A 13637-nucleotide genomic window follows, 5' to 3' on the forward strand; every position below is an offset into this window, starting at 1 on the left:
GACTCAGATCAAAATGGAGACAAGCTCCATGCTTCCAATTAAACATATAGACAAAAAGAAAACCAAACCAAAACAAACAAAAAAAATGGTAATAACAACTTGGCAAAAAAGTAGGGAAAGAAAAATACATTTTGTGAAAATACATCACCTTAAATAATTTACTAAGACATTGAGCAGCTATGCGGACCCCACATTGGTTGAGGGATGAGAGAGAGCTTTTTCCATGTACACATAGTGCACTATAGTTAATGGTGGCATTATACCTATAATCAGTAACTAGATCCATGCAACTGTAAATGGGTTGAGATTCTGTTAAGTGTAAATGTGTTATTGTCCACGATTACAGAGGGTATGTATGTGAGCGAGTTTTGTAGTGTAGAGATGACTTAAGGCTTGTGATAAGAGTGGAAACCGACAGGTATGAGACTAGTATGTTTTGAAATCCCAAAATGAATGCGCTAGACAACTGTAGGATCCAGAATTAAAATGGTCTTTGCAAAAGAGCTGAAGAGAAACTATTCGTAATGGTAAGAGTACATCGCACGACGAAACCTTTTTTTTTTATTATTATTATTACAGTGTAAGGCAATACCCTGAGTAACAAAGTCTTAGAGAGGGTAATAATAATGAATGCAAAAAAAAAAAAAAACGAAAAAAAGGAAAACGTGGACATGGGTGACTGGGTTTTTTTTTTTTCCCCAAAGACTAATAATCAATTGCTCATTCAATATGAGTGGGTGAAGATAACAGTGTTTATCTTCAGATCATAAACTACCAGCCAGTCTACCAGTCACATTACAGTAGTGTTTCTGCTTGAAGTCCTCCAGTTGTCTCCACTCGCATTGTCCCAGGCTGGACTGCCAAGGGTCGCGTTACTAAACACTTACAGATTGGCATTAGTGGTGCCCGCACCCTGGCACTCAATGATGTAAGTGTCATTGTTGGCATGCTCGTCTTCCGCCTTGTGTATAACAAACTTGGCCTGTTGACAGGAGACAAATAAAAACAGTTTGTTACCAAAATGATAAAAAACCAAGGTTATGTTCCAGATAATCAGCAGGAACACATGAGAAGCCAGGTCAGTTACTGTGGTTATTTTTGACTCTGATCATTATCTAGACGGTGGGAAGAAAAACCTTTCTGTGGCTTACACTGTAACTATACACACACAAACATGTGAAATCAGCTGAGCAAGGTCTTGAGCGACACGTGAACAGCACAGTGTGTTGTCTGTGATTATCTCAGAGGAGACAACCTAAGGAGCGTGACTCCATGAGGAAAGTCGCCTGCCACAGATGTAGACACGACACTTCACTAACAAGCAAATTTTTTTTAAAATCTGCTGATAACTGTTGACAAAATAGAACAGTCTTGACTCGATGTGAGCGCTCCACGTTTGGGGTTACCTTGGTGAGTTGCTCGGCAACATGAATGGCAGTCTGTGTGTGCAGAGTGATTGGTCCAGTACGGATTCTAGATGTGCCTTTTGCCAAGGCCATGAACATAATCAGCTAAAGAGCAAAAAAAAAACAAAACAACATCATATGAGGTCTTATCATTTGTATATGGAGAGCACTTTGGGTTAGATACGCTAAATTTCATTCCACTGAAGTGTGTACATGTTTGAATGCTTATGAGTTTTTCCTACCTGGTCTTGCAAGAACTCATCCACACATCCATTGTGCCTGATGTTTCTCAGAAGCATCTCAGCTGCTTCAATTCCCACTTTATCTGCATATACACCTGACAGCAGCAGATTGGTATCCATTAATAAACATAAACACTCATTTTTTTGCAAACAGAAATACTACAGAGACAATTTTCAGGGATTTATTTATTTAAAAAAAAAACTACAATCATGAACATTTTCCCACGAGCTTGTGACTAAGCGAAGGTTGCAGACAACAAAAATTCGTGGGTATCAAAGACCCAACGCGGGTTTTCCACTGGAAGTACCAGTAATGTTTATCTCAAACAAAACTGTCTGCAGCATATCAGAGGACGCCACACAAGGCCAAATGTTTCTTGGTAATATGCTGCCCACTAGTGGCAAACTTCTAAACTGCACCTTGAAAATGTCAATACAGCACAGCTCTGCAGTAATTCTGGTGAAACAGCACTTACCTTTCTTGCCAAGGGATGAGCCCGCAAATATACAGCCAGTCGATGACTCTGCAATGATTCTGCGAAGAGAGACAAACAAAGCATAAGTCGCACTCATTCCCTAAACACATTCATCTGTGAAAACTAACAACGCCTTAAGAAAGGGCTGACTGAGCGAGGCATGAGAGAAGACGTACATGATGCCATTGCCGTTCCCACAGGCTTTGTCCTTCTCCTGCAGTGACTGGATGTTAATGTAAAGGTCTTTAATCTCCTTCCTTATAGTGCGCACTGCTGCCGTGGACATGTCCTTCGCCAGCTGAGAAATGAAAGCCGATCAGTCAGAGCTATTGACGAGACGTACATAAACACACGCAAAACGGTTTCTAATTGGCACATGATAGATCGTTTGTAGAAATGGGGGGATATACGGATATGTGCAAAACGTTTTGTTTTGTAAAGAACACAATTCACGTGCTACTGTTCAACACTGAGGCAGCAGTAGATTCTTTAAGCTGCAGGTCTTTCCCGTTGTTACCGTGAGAATGGGGGGGGGAAGGCTTTGACTTTGGTGTTGTACCTTAAAAGGCAGGACACCAGCCACAAAGGCTCTGCCATAGATTTTGGTGATGTTGCCTCTCTCTGTCATATTAATGGGACTCAGCTCCTTCACCGGGTTTATCTTAGCCACCACTTCACCGCCACCTTTTGGGTAGTAACCTCTGTTCCGTGAGGGGGGGGGGAGAAAAGATGACATGTTTGTAAACAAGTTGATTTTAGATCAATCACTCCACCGTCAATGAAAAACGTATCTGTACCGTTCTTACCTCATTACGACGTCACAGTCAAACTGCGCCCCAAATTTCTCCATGATGGGCTTGAACACCTAAAAAACATAAACTTAGGTTGATTTCAAAATGTTTCTAATGAAAGTATTTTCCAGTGTCATTTTAAGAGAGGAAACAGGACACCCTATGCCACCTGAAGGGCAGGGCTTTTGTCAGCTAATTCCTTTTGTGTTTCGAACATTTTCCGAGTATTTAATCCCAACCGTAAGAGAAACCACGAGTCATACCTTCAGAGTGTAATCGATTTGAGGAGCCATCTCAGCGTTGGTGCCGCCCTTCAAACACAGCTGCGACGGACCCTCAGCGAACAGAGCGCAGGGCAGAGAAATCTGAAGCAGCAGTCCCACACTCCTTAGGAGCAAAAAAAAAAACACCACACACACAAGATGATATTTTGCCAGCCTCCACAGCAATCTTTCACCACTAGCACTCATCTGCCATAGAGTTAGCAGCGGTTCATCAATTATAACTAGATGGTAATGCCTACTCTTTGTTGGCTTAATCAGTGACTGATCATGGACTGATTTTGATGGATGGAAGTCATGTAAACCAAAATATTGTGGAGCCACTCTTAGACTCTCTTCTGATAATTTCACTGATTTTTTTTAACTCTCAAGTAAAACCTATACCGTTTCAAAGAACTCACATTAATATTACCATGAACTAACTAGTTCACAAGAAAAGCTTCAACATTATGTCCACACCTTGGACATCATTATTGCTTAAAAACAAAATTAGAAAATTTAACAGAAAAGATACATTTGTTAACACATAGAACACAGTTGTCCAAATTAACTGTGTATTGTATGCCAGTAAGCTTTATTATTCATCAGCACAATATGCTTAGAGAGCTGCTATATGCTGACTTACCCTGCTGTCTGAGTGTCAGCGATGTGATTACCACCTTTCATTTTCCCAGGGGTGAGTGTGATTTCTGTGGAGCCCACGATGGCTCCCTCAAGATTCCCATCACACATGTCCCTAACCAGCTCCAGCCCTGACAGATGCTGGGGTCTAATGAGATTGAACAGGGAGGGAGGAGTAACAATTGAAGGAAGAAATCACTGTAATTTCTTATCGTTGACAAAGTGTTACTTTTAACAAGTGGTTTTAAACTGTTGAAATAAATCGTGTTTCACAAATATGGACAGCATTCTCATTAAACCACTCCTTAAAAATCAACAGTTAAAAATTACAAAAGGTCAATAAAATACACAACGATTAATTAGCTATACGACAAGAAAAAAAGCAAACGAACAGTTCCAACGAATGGAAGAGTACTTTAGGATCTCTTCGTCTAGATCAAATGAAGAGTAGCCATGTGCTTGCGTGCTAACTAACAAAGGACTCCATGCACTATTTATGGGATAAGCATCTTTAAACATTTTAGCACAGTACAATGGAAAAAACAGACTAAAGTAACAAAAGCTTTGAATCCATAATACTTCTTTATCGGCAGCTGACTTTGAGGGTAAACTTGACATCGAGTATTGCGGTTAGATACTAGCAACCCAACTTTGCTTTGTTTAGTGATTCACTGTTGAGTCTAGTCGGGAGGGGGGGCGGTTTGGTGAGGATGTCTAAGAGTCGATTAAAACTTCCATCTACAAAAGCATTACGAAGCATTTTTAGACAAAACTAAATTACCTTAATCCAGGGGTGCTTCTCCCAGCGCGGATTTTGTTTATTTTGATAGACGCGCCTTGGATGCAACTCAGTGCGGCAGACACCCTTAAAATCTGCCCTCCCTGAGGGAAAGAGAACGCAGCAGAACATCACAGATAGTGGTTTGATCAGAAGGCAGATATAATGGGCCACTATTGTGTTCAGCGAATTGATAGCCAACTTATAAACACATCTGTAATGACTGATGCCTATTTATTTTAATTCAAGAACTAGTAAGATGAATACTCACCCCCTCCATTACACTTCCGTCCATTTCGAACGTTGTTGCGGCCATTTTTGAGAGACTCAGAAAACAGAGAAAACTTGTCAACGACTTAAATCTATCAGGATATATAGAATGCCTGCCCTTATCAAGACTATGAGATGCGCTAGTCGGACAGCCCCGCTTTGGGAGAAGCCTTAGCGCCACTCGCACAGTAAAATTAATATTAGCCGGCGGCTGGTCACAAACAATGCAGAGATAACCGCGAACTTCTCAGCAGTCTCTATTCACAGCTAGAACAATTCAGTAAAGTCGTCTTGCTAAAAAACAAAACAGAATTTTGTTCGCCGTCCTCAAAATCGTGATTGAAGTAATTTTAAATGATGGAAAATTTTGTAGAGTTCTAAGGCTATACCACTGTGCTCGCAACTAGTCTTGCCAGTCACACACTACCATGAACGGATGCAAAGGAGCATGCGCAACTGAATACTAGGCTCGACGCCGCTTACGCACGGTTTGATAAAGTTTTCCGATAAGAAAAAGAGCTCACGATTGTTTCCCGCAAAGTTTTCCCACACCGACTAGACTTTTTAACAGTGTAGTCATAGAAAAAAATCAAGTTGATATAAATGATATCTACGAGGCTTTTAAGCAAATTATAGCAGTACCGTATTGGCTGTTCTAACAGTGATGTAATCAGCAGAACATATATTTGTCTCCAGTAATTTGAGTATTTTTGATGTTATTTTTTTTATGTCACTCCACAATCGCAGCATGTTGTAATCACGTTTATCGTGTCTAATGTACATTGCAAGAGATCGCAGACAGCAGCCAGTTACAATGTCAATTACAGATCTGTTTTCGAAATCAAGACGTCAGTCAAGACTAGATGCAGACTGCAGATCAAAAAGCAGCTGAGGCAACCAATGCTCTATTCTTTTAAACACTGTATTGGTCAGTTTCACAGCTGGCGTTTTAAAAGATGAAAAATAGAACAGCTGTATGTCGAGGCTTGTCCTTCAGTACTGGTAATCTGATTGGTCTTTGCAGCGGGGCGTGAACATTTTGTCACATCCTGCTCCAGAAAATTTGGGAGGAAAGATGGCGGCAGTTATCACTATGAGGAGTTCATTCACATTTATGAGACGCTTGGTGAGTTTGCAAAACTGTTCTTATGCGTCCTCCAATACCTTGACGTTTACTAAGTTAAATACTTCTATATAAATAGAAGTTATATTACAGAACGGTTTTTTCGCTTAATCAGAAAACTGAAGGACTCACAAGTTAGCGTGCAGTCTGCTAGCTGGCTTGCAGCTTATGTAGCATCACTGGTGTTTATAGAGTATTCAATTATAGAACACTTTAATGTTGTGCTTTGAAGTTATAACCTGCAAACAAGTTGAATTGCTTTCGCAAAGCAATTTTGATATTTAAATGAATTGTCACGGGCATTAGATTACATATTTAAAGGAACGAAAATTAAAGTTAATGTACTTGTTAGGCCCCCTGCTATCTCAGTTTTGCAAAGTGAGTTCGCTGATGGCAGTACTGAGACGTGGTACAATTCGAGTTAACTTATATTAACTGTATTTCTGTAAAAGTGAAGGGTGATGATCGCTTAACTCTCAGAAATAAGTATACGTGCTAGATGGCTCACTGCATATGTCCTTTCACACGCCTCGTTGACATTATTGTCCTTATAAATATATTTGCTGTCAGTAGATGGCCATTGATCAATATTGTATTGGTCGTTAACCGCGATTACCCGGCGGTCTGCAAATGGAGAGAATGAAAACTGATTTTTCTTTATTGCGTTGTCTTGCGCTAGACTTAATTACTTTTGTTCTTCTAATAAGTAAACATGTTGTTTCAGGTCTCTTTACGCAGTTACAAGCACTATTGTTCCAGGGTCCAGGGAGCACGACTCGTTTGTTCACCGCATTCGTATTCTATCACAGTTCCGCAACAGCACAGATTCTATCGCACTAGCCATGGTGAGTGATAACAGGTGCTGTCATGAGCTGTAAGGTAGGGTATGATCGTTGTCTTTTGTTTTTTTCTGAACAACTCGTTTTCTCGTTTCACAGCCACACTGGGGCCAATTCTGCAATTTAAATTGTCAGATATTGGGGAGGGTATCATGGAGGTAACGGTAAAAGAATGGTAGGTGGTGTTTGTTTGCTTTGCCCTGTTCCTGCCACATGGATGTAGTGAAGGACAATGCCAGTAGAGGGCAGCAGAGTTATATATGCAGGTCAATCATGTAAACATGAGGATTTTAATATGTCCATTACCATGTAACATGGTGGAAATTTTATAAACTATTTGTGCTTGTTTTAAATCAAGAAATTCAATAAATATACCTTGACTTTTGGTAGAAACTGAAGGGATATCAATACAAATAAATATGCAGCCATTTTGTTGTGTATTGGTCCAGGAGAACCTGTAAAACAAAAATGACCTTTTTGCTGAGACGATTTGATGTTGTTTTCTACATTAGGTATGTGAAGGAGGGAGATAGAGTGTCACAGTTCGACAGCATCTGCGAAGTGCAGAGCGACAAGGCATCCGTCACCATCACCAGTCGCTACGACGGAGTCATCCGGAAACTGTACTACGATGTCGACTCGATTGCCCTGGTGGGCACACCACTTGTCGACATTGAAACCGATGGAGGCCAGGGTAGGCAAATGGCCGAAGTTATTCTGTCTTATTGTCAAGTTGTTCTTTAATCCTTTGCATTGTCACAGGGTTTAAGTGCATCTCTGGTCACTGAAGAGCAGCCAAACATAAACAGTTAGAACAGTTACTTTTAGCTGTAGATTCTTCAGCTCTCTTGGAAGATATAAGGCAATTTCAGATGACAGTTCTTTACAAACTGATATACCGTGGAGCTGATTGGAAAGGTTTGTCAGGAACACAGAGTGCTTGAGTCTCACTCACTCATTATCTAAGCCACTTATCCTGATTAGGGTCGCGGGGGGTGCTGGAGCCTATCCCAGCGCTCATAGGGCGAAAGGCGGGGAAACACCCTGGACAGGTCGCCAGTCCATTGCAGGGCAGACACACAGACAAACACACTCACACACACACAATCATACCTAAGGGCAATTTAGTGTCTCCAATTCACCTCACCTGCATGTCTGTGGACTGTGGGAGGACCGGAGCTCCTGGAGGAAACCCACGCAGACACGGGGAGAACATGCAAACTCCACACAGAAAGGACCCTGAGCACCCGGCCAGGAACCGAACCCGAAACCTTGCTGTGAGGCAACAGCGCTACCCCCTGCGCCACCGTGCTGCCCTGCTTGAGTCTCAGTTCACTTTAAATGTTTAAAAGCATTTTGAGGTCTTTTTTCTTAAAACACATTTACGTTTGTCTGCCTTGAGGAGCGCTATATAAAGCAGAATCCCTATCCTATAACATGCAGCCCAAAGTCAAGACAGTCCTGTGGGAATGTTTTCACCCCTTCTTCTATCGGCTAGTTTCTACCTTTGGCTTAGTGCCATTCTATTAAGCAATCTGCTTTTATTGTACACCCTCATATCTCATGTGAGATGAGTCACAACACACTGAAGCAGAGCTCACAGATTAACTCACAGATTTAATATTGAACATTGCAGATTTCAGACTAGACTTACAAAGCTAAAATGGTTATGAGTGTGCCTTGTCCCATACTCTTCCACCTTGGTTCTTACAGTTAAAAATGTTGAACGTTCTCCTTTTACACAGAGGTTTCACCTCAGGAGGATGTCGTGGAGACTCCCGCAATGTCACAAGAGGAACATACGCACCAGGAAATTAAAGGGCACAAGACTCAGGCCACACCTGCAGTCCGTCGCCTAGCAATGGAGAACAATGTAAGTTATTACTAACAATACATGATGAATCTATCTGTACACAAAAGATTCTCACAGGAGTCATGATTGGATGTTTCTTCTTTTAAATCAACCAAATATTATTATGATAAAATAAGAAATGCCTCCATGGCTAGGGGACCTGCCAAAAAAAAAAAAAATTCCATTTGTATTTTGAAAGCCTGAACATGTCTTTGCTTTGCTCTCATAGGTGGTGAAACTGATAAACATTTTATTTATGATTTTATTTTTTTTAGATGCATCCTTACAGTGGAGGTTTTATATGGTCTTGACATAGGTGTACTTTATGACCTGAATTGGCTGTTGGGTACTGGCTGTGCTTCAGAGGTTGTAAAGCCTTGAGGGGGCCAGAAGTTTTTAGGCTGATAGGATACCACAGTAAAGAGGATGGATAAGTCTATTTGGGAACACATGCTTTATGGAGGGATTTCATTTGTCTCCCTTCAAAGCTGAAACAAATTTGTTTGTTGAATCCTGACGGCCCTACATTGCCCACCACACTGGAACTGTTTCCATGGTCACCACTGGGGGGTTGGGAATAGGCTGAAAGGAGCTGTGACTAAGGAACAGTCTAGACCTAAATAAGGGGTTTTAAAATGTGTGGATTGTTATTCACACCAACATACAGTTTTGCTCCTCCAGCATTTTAAGAATGATGAAGCTACAGTTTAAAGATAGAGTGTCCTATGGATAATTAGGCATTGTAATACAGTGGATAGAGATTTTCTTGACAGTCAAATTATTTTAATGTATGTACAGTATTTCTTTTAAGGTTATTAGCAGATGTTTAGCGTTTTCTTATGAGTAATCAGTCTCAGTTCAGAATTTATTAACTAAAAATAATTCATATTTGAGAGTAATTGCAGATTAGATTTAAATAGTATGACTTGTGAGATAAAGTTTATTACCTCACAGTGATTCACCGGTGTTTTTTCTCTCCCAGATCAAACTGAGTGAGGTGGTAGGGACTGGTAAGGATGGACGCATTTTGAAAGAGGACATCCTTAACTTCATAGCTAAACAGACAGGGGCCATCTTACCCCCCACGTCATTCCACGAAATTCAGCCTCCACCTCCCGCACCCGCAGCAGCTCCTACTCCAGCTACCAAGCCCACAGAGAAGGTACCACCACCACCAGCCATCCCCAAACCCGTCGCCCCAAAGCCCGTCTTCACCGGCAAAGACCGCACAGAACCTGTTAAAGGTCAGCATGGATCTCACAGAAGTATTTCATAGTAAAACACAGACACAGGATCACGTAACCCTTTTTGAAAGGTTTCTGAAGTCTCACATTTCATGTGTGAACAGGTTTTCATAAAGCCATGGTGAAGACCATGTCGGCTGCTCTGAAGATACCTCACTTTGGTTACTGTGATGAAGTCGACCTGACACGGCTGGTCCGATTACGCTCTGAGCTGAAGGGTCTTGCAGAGTCCCGAGGCGTGAAGCTCAGTTTCATGCCGTTCTTCATCAAGGTACCAAAAGCCTCAGCTCACACATCAGATAGACGGCTGTCTGCAGGGTAGCGTGTAAAGTACATCTCACGTCTCCCTAAAGATAATGTTTTGGTTTTTTTGGTGAATAGGCTGCCTCCCTCGGCCTCTTACATTTTCCCATTCTCAATGCCTCTGTGGATGAAGCCTGCCAGAACATCACCTACAAGGTAATTTATTCTGCTGAGAAAAATGTAGCTCCTGGAGCCAGTTGCATAAACATAGCCATTCACTTAAGACTGTGACTAACAGTTAGTCAGACTAACGAAAGACGCCTAAGTAAGACTGTTGCATAAAACAAACTCACAGCTGTCTTTGGCAAGACAGACTAATTCGCATTGCATTGCGGGAAAAGTAAGACACTGGTCAAGTCTGAACAGAATGGCCGACAGCGGGCGTCCGTCACAGTTTTCTTTTGAAGAAAATATCTGTATTTTTATGAGCAAATTCAGTGATTACAATGCAGTTTTAATCTGTCGGTGGGCCGAACCGTTGAAGATGTAGCCTACAGAAACGATTTAAAAACATGGTACAAGATGCAGAGAAGGAGATATATAAGCATAAAAATCCAGACACACGAAGAGGTCCAAGTACATAATTGAAGAGAGCAACAGAGTTGTTTATTAAAATATGCGGTGATGAATCTCCAGTGTTTTGGGGAATCCCAAGAGAGAGGGAGAGCGGAGTCACCCACAGGCCGTCGCCCCTGGCAACGGTAAATACAATGTCTCAGATGGTAAAAGTTAGCCTGGGGGTAGGGAGTCTTACCTTTTGGTCTTAAATTAGACCGGTCTAAGTTTTTATGCAACTGACTGAAAAAGCTAAGATCAGCCTTAAAGGAAAATTTTAGACGACTACCTTTTAAGACTGTTTTAAGCAACCGGCCACTGGTTATTTTTGGTGTGTTTCTGTCTGTAGCTTGAATTTAACTGACTGTACTACAGAAGGTTAGAGAGGGATTCTTGGATTCTGTGGTGTCCCCACTAAACGCTCATCTCATCTTGCCACCTTTTCTGTCTTTCTCAGGCTGCACACAATATTGGACTGGCTATGGACACAAGCCAAGGCCTGGTGGTGCCTAATGTGAAGAATGTGCAGGTGTTGAGCGTTTTTGATATTGCTCTTGAGCTGAACCGTCTGCAGGCTTTGGGGGCCTCAGGGCAGCTGGGTACAGCAGACCTCACAGGAGGAACCTTCACTCTCTCCAACATTGGATCGGTAAGGATTACAACCAGTGTAAAAGGGTACAACATGCCTAGGAAACCCCAGAAACATTTTATGGCATGGATCTGGAGAGAGCACAAGGAAACAGGTTCATGTTATATTATAATGTTTTCAGTGGAGACAGTGATGGTATTTCATAGCATTTTCCTTGGCTACAAGAGGGAAAAGTTTCCACAAACCAAGACCTTATGTCAAAGTCGGGTAAAATATGTGGGATTTTTTTTTTTTCCCTCCAGATTGGAGGCACCTATGCAAAACCAGTAATATTGCCTCCTGAGGTGGCCATTGGGGCATTGGGGAAAATCCAGGTTTGTAAAACACAACATTTATCAAATATAAAATCAAAGATTGGGTTCAGTATCAACCAAGTTTCTGGAGTGGGTTACTTTTTGACATCATATACCCATTTCTTGTTTCTGGTCAGGTGCTTCCCCGATTCAACTCGAAGGACGAGGTCGTGAAAGCACATCTTATGAATGTGAGCTGGTCTGCAGACCACAGAATCATCGATGGAGCCACCATGTGTCGCTTCTCCAACCTCTGGAAGTCCTATCTGGAGAACCCTGCCTCCATGGTTCTGGATCTAAAATGAGGAGGTTGCACTTCTCTGGAACAAACCCAGCCATTCTAAATCAGCCAATATGCTGATCTGTAGTCACTAGGTGACTACAAAACCTGACACTACCAGCTGTTGCCTTGACTGGGTTACTGACTTCCTTTTTTTTGTTTTTTTTCCCCTGCCCCAATCCCTCACTCCTTCCAGCCTCCAGACTTGCGACATGGACAGTTGCACATGCAAAAGACACTAGGACATTCTTAGTCTTGTGAAGCTAATATCAAACGGTTTTATTTGTGCTCTCATGTATTAAGGTCACTTTCTCTTGTTGCCTTACTGATAAAAGATGGTTACAAATCGTAGAATTTTTTTGAGGTACTGGATGTTGGGACATGAACTTTGTGTAGCTCGGTATAGTAATGCAGACTTGAGTTCCTTTATGACCACTGTCAGTGAACACTTCTGTATTCTCAATCTGAAATGCAAGCATTCTGTAACTCTTTCCCTGGGTAAACATTGCACAAAGGGCAACAATACTTATATCAGTGAATAAATGCTCATAAAAATGTTGCCCGATTTGTTGGTTTGATCAGTACGTTTCAACAGTGCTGCTTTTCTAGAATGTTCTAACTTCTTTTCCAGCTGCCTGATAATGTGTTTGTTTGTAAAGGTAAAGGCAGAGGTTATGGGTGAAATGCCTAGCTTTGGATCGCTTGGTATTGTGGGAAATGCATTCTTTATATTTGATCAGTATTTAGGCAGGGCTAGTGGTAGACACTGGTGTGATGGGGGAGTTTCCTGGCACAACTGAGCACACCATGGTCCCAAGGGATTTTTTTTTGTGTGTATGCGTGGGCGTGAATCTTAAATGTTTTAATAAATTATACGTTCCTGAACTTGGTGTGTGTGAGCTCATCTCTTTTTTCTGTATTTCTGTACATTTTTAACAAACTAGGATTTCACAGTGTGAAGTAATGACTGCTTGAAACTTTAAACACTTCAGAGTTGTTATAAAAAATCGCACACTTTGTGTAACTGATTAGTCTAAGGTGAACACTGAACGTATGTCCTTTTCACTCGGAGGTTAAATGCGGGTTAACTGTTTATGTTATGCTGACGTAGGCAAATTGTAGTATAAGAGCGGTGAACCAACCATTCGGCTTCAAGAGGCGTCGATTGTCTTTCAACCGTGCACAGTTAGACAACGGTATGTGACTAACATTTTTCATGTAATTTTCATAAAACGTTTTCTTTTGATTAACAGTGTTAAGAACTACGCTAATTGCGTGACCAAACTGAAAATTGCTCGAAATTGTTATATATGCGTATAGATATGTTATATTTTTGTATTTACTTCTAGGGCACATTTCCACATCCAGTTCTGTAAAGTCATATAGATCAACCGAAGCATCACTATAACATTTTGAGGAAAGTGAAGGAAAAAATTAAACCAAAAAATTAAAGGCAGTCGAGATGAGCGGTAACGGTGAAAATCGTCAACGTGCTGTTGAAGCGATTAAGCTCTATAAGGACCATTTCCAGCGACAAAACAGTTTGGGCACAGGGGCGCATCCAGACACCACAAAGAGACGTAATTCCACCTGGACGGCGAAAAAAGAATCAAATTTTAACGGGCGAAACTCAG

General features: G+C 41.4%; 2 protein-coding genes across 2 annotated transcripts; one reads left to right on the forward strand and one right to left on the reverse strand.

The window, feature by feature from the left end:
* Window positions 1–723: 723 nt before the first annotated feature.
* On the reverse strand, window positions 724–5020 carry rtca (RNA 3'-terminal phosphate cyclase). The gene is made up of 11 exons (XM_030791619.1): window positions 4867–5020; window positions 4599–4699; window positions 3822–3965; window positions 3179–3302; window positions 2931–2989; window positions 2684–2825; window positions 2301–2422; window positions 2125–2183; window positions 1649–1743; window positions 1407–1511; window positions 724–982 (listed from the first exon to the last, which is right to left on the reverse strand). The coding sequence occupies exons 1-11, from the start codon at window positions 4909–4911 to the stop codon at window positions 884–886; spliced, it is 1095 nt and encodes a 364-aa protein (XP_030647479.1). The 5' UTR covers window positions 4912–5020; the 3' UTR covers window positions 724–883.
* A 909-nt stretch (window positions 5021–5929) lies between these two features.
* Window positions 5930–12888, forward strand: dbt (dihydrolipoamide branched chain transacylase E2). The gene is made up of 11 exons (XM_030791406.1): window positions 5930–5991; window positions 6713–6833; window positions 6927–7002; window positions 7340–7521; window positions 8573–8700; window positions 9662–9923; window positions 10028–10194; window positions 10305–10382; window positions 11239–11430; window positions 11673–11744; window positions 11861–12888. The coding sequence occupies exons 1-11, from the start codon at window positions 5941–5943 to the stop codon at window positions 12026–12028; spliced, it is 1497 nt and encodes a 498-aa protein (XP_030647266.1). The 5' UTR covers window positions 5930–5940; the 3' UTR covers window positions 12029–12888.
* Window positions 12889–13637: the final 749 nt, after the last annotated feature.

The sequence above is a fragment of the Chanos chanos genome, chromosome 14 (assembly GCF_902362185.1).
Source record: "Chanos chanos chromosome 14, fChaCha1.1, whole genome shotgun sequence".
NCBI classification, from domain to species: Eukaryota; Metazoa; Chordata; class Actinopteri; order Gonorynchiformes; family Chanidae; genus Chanos; species Chanos chanos.